This window comes from Tripterygium wilfordii, chromosome 18, assembly GCF_013401445.1.
Source record: "Tripterygium wilfordii isolate XIE 37 chromosome 18, ASM1340144v1, whole genome shotgun sequence".
Classification (NCBI taxonomy): domain Eukaryota; kingdom Viridiplantae; phylum Streptophyta; class Magnoliopsida; order Celastrales; family Celastraceae; genus Tripterygium; species Tripterygium wilfordii.
In genome coordinates, this window is record NC_052249.1 from 12221413 (window position 1) to 12226071 (window position 4659).

A 4659-nucleotide genomic window follows, 5' to 3' on the forward strand; every position below is an offset into this window, starting at 1 on the left:
TGACCATCCTAGATTTAAAAATGACTCAAGAATCACAAAGTGACCGTTGGACTGAGTATATCTAATCATTAAAAAAAATTTATCCTACAACTTACTAGCAAGCTAACCCCTTTAGTTTTAGATGTTTGAACTGAAATGGAGTAACAAATACCATTGAAAATCTTCATCGACTCTGTAATCGTGCTTGGGATGTTGTGTATTAAGTTTGATGTTTTCTTTAATTAACTAAGCAAATTAAAAATGAAAGTAGTTAATTTATTCCACATTGAACTTAATTTTTGAAGTTCTATATAATTTACATTAATAACTAATTAAAGGCGATGCTGTTGCTAACTCTTTTTTTTTTTCCTTCTCTGAATCATCAAAGACAATACAAAATTTTAGCTGATCCAGCTCTTCACTGGGGTTTCTCTTCCTTCTTGTGTTGTCTCGCGTTTCCATTTATGATCACTTTCACATGATGTTCCGTTGACATGAAGTTGAAGAAACTGATGTTCAGTTCAGCTGCTTCTCTGTAGAACCCAGTTTGTAAAGGCTTCAAGTGTCTTCACGTCAGCTCTGTAGTGCTTTTGTGTAAATTCAAGCAGCATTAGCCATGTAAAATCCGGATACAGCCTTGGATTATATGTGTCCATCAGTTCTTTTGGTGGGGTTACAACCTTATCCCCCCTCGGACACAGAAAGAAAGCTAGCGATTTTCGTCTAATTTGGCTGTTCACAACTGCTCTGTGCAAGCAACTCTTATATCTCCCATTTGAAAGAGCCTGTAATGAAAGAAAAAAAAACGCCACACTGTTAGCACTAATCCGAAACCCATATCGTAGACTCAACCTAAAAATGGTGGATTAATTACCATGAAAGTGTCGCCAATGTTAACGACAAACGCATTGAGATTCGGGCTAATCGAACGCCATTCATTGTCCACAAACACTTGAAGGCCACCCACTTGGTCTTGGTGAAGAATGGTTAAAGAAGTTGGATCGCAATGATGACCAGTCCCTAAAGTCAGGTCTGGATTTTGGCATGGTGGATAGTAATTCAGCCTTGTTATCGAATCGTTATCTTGGAAAAACTCCTTGAAGAATGCTCTGCTCACGCCGAGGCTGATTCCTAGTAGCTCCATGATCCCTAAAGACAGAGTGCTCATGGCCTCACAGTAGTCCTGGTAAACTTTTCTGATTACATTTAAAAACAACAAACTCCAATCAGTATACATAATATGCATAAAAGTTAATGAAATGGGAATGCTTATTTGTTAATAAATTTAGTACCCCAATTGCGCGAAGTCTCCACCCAATTTATTGACAAAGTAGTCTTGGACGATATTCGCTTCGCTTTCCTCTGCTGAATAGCGAAAAGAAAGTGTTTCTTTCCATGGAAGCTTAGAAGAAAACCTGCCAGTGAAGCTACTGGCGTAGCCGCAGTGTTCTCCGAGTTTTCTTTGAGCCCTTTGTTTTTCTACAAGAGGCAATTCAAAGAAGTAGTCCATGTAGTTGTGAGCATCATTAATCAGCGTCTTATTGACTCCATGGTTCACAACAAGAAAGAAACCATGCTTCTCACAAGCCTCGCCGATGAGCCTTGAAGCTTCCATTGTTGAAGCAGAGTCACCAGAGAGGAAACCACTCAAGTCTACCAGAGGAACTTGAAGTTCTGGTGCATTGCAAGGCTTTTCATCTTCAGGCCATATGAACTCTTGGGGAATGTTTGTTTGGTGCCGAAGTACTTTGGCATCGAAAACTAGTGGTTTCTGATCGTCTTTGCATTCTTCTTTTGTGTTGTGATGAGGCATGGATGGAGGGCTTGTGACGCAGTGAATTGCCATTGCATTACAAGGTGTTTGATATATTGTCTGAGAGAGGATTTGACGGATAATTATGTGAAGGGAAGAGGAGGGAGTGGAATATAAGTCTGAGAGGTGCGATAAAAGAAAAGCCAAGACCGCTCTGCTTGGGAAGATCCGTGAAGGAAAATTGGAATCTTATAGCTCTCTCTGTCTGCTATAAATTATTGTTTGCAAGGAAGGGGCTTCAAGATGAAATTAATTGCATTTCGGGAGTTGTGTTCAGATGAGAAATTTGGCTTGTAGTCCAAGGTTAACCATTGTTGTCCCTTTTATAGGCTGCCAGGAAAGCGTTTCCCAATAGAAATTGGCGTTTTCTGGACAATACAGAGATAAATCTAATATGGAAACTCAGCTCAAGTACCAACTCTAATGATCACTTGTTACATGAGTCAAATCTCAAATTATATTTCCTCTCCTAACCATCTAAGGAATGGTGTGGTGGTGGGAATTTTGTGCGCTGTGCTTTTGACTTATATATGAAGTTATAATCAGTCATTATTGGTGCCATATTGGAAAGCTTCCGTCTAGAATATATAATGGAATACAGCAGTTTTGCTGCGCAAGATTATCTTCAAACCCATTGTTGTTTTCTGATTTAAGTTCCTTAGAATCTTTATCAACCCACTTGTGATTGTCTTCTGTTGGAGAGTTACTTGTGTTTGCCTATTCTCTTAGACCCATAACTTGTTGTTCTGTGCCAAAAAGGATAATAGCCCACCTGAGAACGCACTATGTGCTTCAATTAGGGGAACAACATTTTGGAAGCTAATGCAATTTGCAAGGATATTTAGCACAAAGGCAACTCCTCAATAGAAGAAATTATTTCCCCCAACAATTAATATCTCCAATTACTATTATCAAAGGAGAAAAGAGTGGGGCAAGAAAAAGGAAGTTGTAACATTGAAATGCAACAGAGGAGGTAGGTACTGTGACAAAAGTAGCTGTATTGAGTGGTCTCTGTGTCAAGTATGGCTAACCAGAGTATGATTGAAAATATCTACAAGGAAGAGACAAATAATGTTTCTGTTGGAATCAGCAAGAGCTAACCAAAGAGATGGGACTTTCATGTCATGAAAACGGCAAATTCTCATGACATAGGTCGACTTTAAAGCCACCATTTACTTGGCGCATTACCTGTTCGATGATATGTCTCTGAGAACTCACGGGTTGAATATGGAGTGAAATTTCGGGCAGAAAGGAGGGACGGGATGATTTAAGTTACCCATCCCTGTGTATGCATTGCGAGCTAGGAAGTTATGGAATTTTAATTCATAATTTCGGTGCAGATTTCCTGGGAAATCAGCAGCAGCATACGTCCAAGCCAGGTGGTTAGATTATATTTTGTAAATGTACAGATATTTATGTGATTTCAGAAGAGCAAGGTAGGTGGGAATTAACCAACAAGACTCTGTTTTGTGTGAAAATACTGAGACTCCAGAAGGCTTGGATTATCAGGCCACATTTTCACTTGAATTTTATCTTCCTTCTTGTCAGGAAATGCCGACTCTCTGTAGTACCTAGGAAATGAGCTCGGAGAAAAAGTTGCGCCCACAACCTAAAAATAGCCTCCTTATTTCGTCATTTGCAAGCCAGAACCAAATACAGGGCACCTATCATTAGCCGTTCATTAGAACTTGAACCGTGACCACGTTACAAAAATCAACCGCTTCAAATTGTCTTAAGTGGGAGTTATTTTTGAAAACCTAAAGCTAACACAGTATGATTGGAATGATATGATATGCACATATAAACACTAGCTTCAATTATGTTGCCAAGGCCCAAAAGACAAGATGTAGTAGGTTCAACCAAGGTTTTGAAAATCGGACTGCTCATCGAACTAAGAATTTTTTCGGTTCAAGGTCAACCGGGGTTCGAATCGGATTCGAACCCGGTTATACTTATTTCATAAAAATAATAATTAGAAAATTTTCATACTATATATTACCCCTAATAATAAAGAAATGTTTGAACAAATGTACTAATACAAATTTTACTATTGGTCGTTGGAGGAAAGTCAGATATAGTGTAAAATGTAGCTACAAGGTGTTCAAAGAAATGTCTTAATAGAATCATATATATTACAACTAAGTTTAATAAATTCAATATGTTTACTTATTTTTTTATGCACATTTGATAAATTATTTTTGTTGATTATTACAATCAATTTTAGTAAATTAAATATTCGAAATACACACACATATATATATATATCTGTGTTATATATATATACACCTTCAATACATATATACATTATAATATGCAAGAGCATTTTTATAGAATCTCATATTCAATTCATGTAGTCCTTTAAACAAAAAAGGTATCATAGCTTAGTTGGTTATAACTGAGAGGTTGTGAGTTTGAACTCCACTAAGAGTAAGTTCCAATTTTAATAACCTTGGGTGGGTTCAACTCCAACATCCAACATATTTCTTTGGAGTCACCCAATGATCCGAAAACCTTGTAATTGCCTAATACGTGTGAGGCAGTATGAGGACTCACGTGCTTAGTGTTTATCATCTAAGACAAGATTCAAGGTGACTCTGTCTTGGATAGGTTAGTAAAAAAAAAGTCCTAATTCTTCCTTTTTACTCCCGATGAAGGCAATCCGTTGTTTCCAAAGAAATTGATTAGTTAGTTAGACTCATAAACTCATGAAAATAAACTCTTTTTTTTCCTATTATTGCCAGGTATTAATTAAATAATCAATTCTTACAGTGTCATACTTTGACCTGTTGTTAATTACATTGAAGTTCTAATATGGACGGTTATGGTGAATATGTGACGACACTAGCAGTGTTTAGTGTTTTGAAAGG

The 4659-nt window shown here is 37.3% G+C and overlaps 1 protein-coding gene across 1 annotated transcript; it reads right to left on the reverse strand.

Moving 5' to 3' along the window:
* Positions 1–234: 234 nt before the first annotated feature.
* On the reverse strand, positions 235–2278 carry LOC119983924 (gibberellin 20 oxidase 1-like). Its single transcript, XM_038827662.1, has 3 exons — positions 1272–2278; positions 854–1175; positions 235–764 (listed from the first exon to the last, which is right to left on the reverse strand). Exons 1-3 carry the CDS (start codon positions 1823–1825, stop codon positions 501–503), a joined length of 1140 nt encoding a protein of 379 aa, XP_038683590.1. The 5' UTR covers positions 1826–2278; the 3' UTR covers positions 235–500.
* Positions 2279–4659: the final 2381 nt, after the last annotated feature.

What these genes read in the sequence shown, in the direction of transcription:
- LOC119983924 (XM_038827662.1), bottom strand. Translation starts at nt 1,825, where the DNA reads ATGGCAATTCACTGCGTCACAAGCCCTCCATCCATGCCTCATCACAAC. An exon ending in GGAGACTTCGCGCAATTGGG is followed by an intron (nt 1,176 to 1,271) that starts GTACTAAATTTA and finishes AAATGTAATCAG; the next exon opens with AAAAGTTTACCAGGACTACT. An exon ending in ACATTGGCGACACTTTCATG is followed by an intron (nt 765 to 853) that starts GTAATTAATCCA and finishes CTTTCATTACAG; the next exon opens with GCTCTTTCAAATGGGAGATA.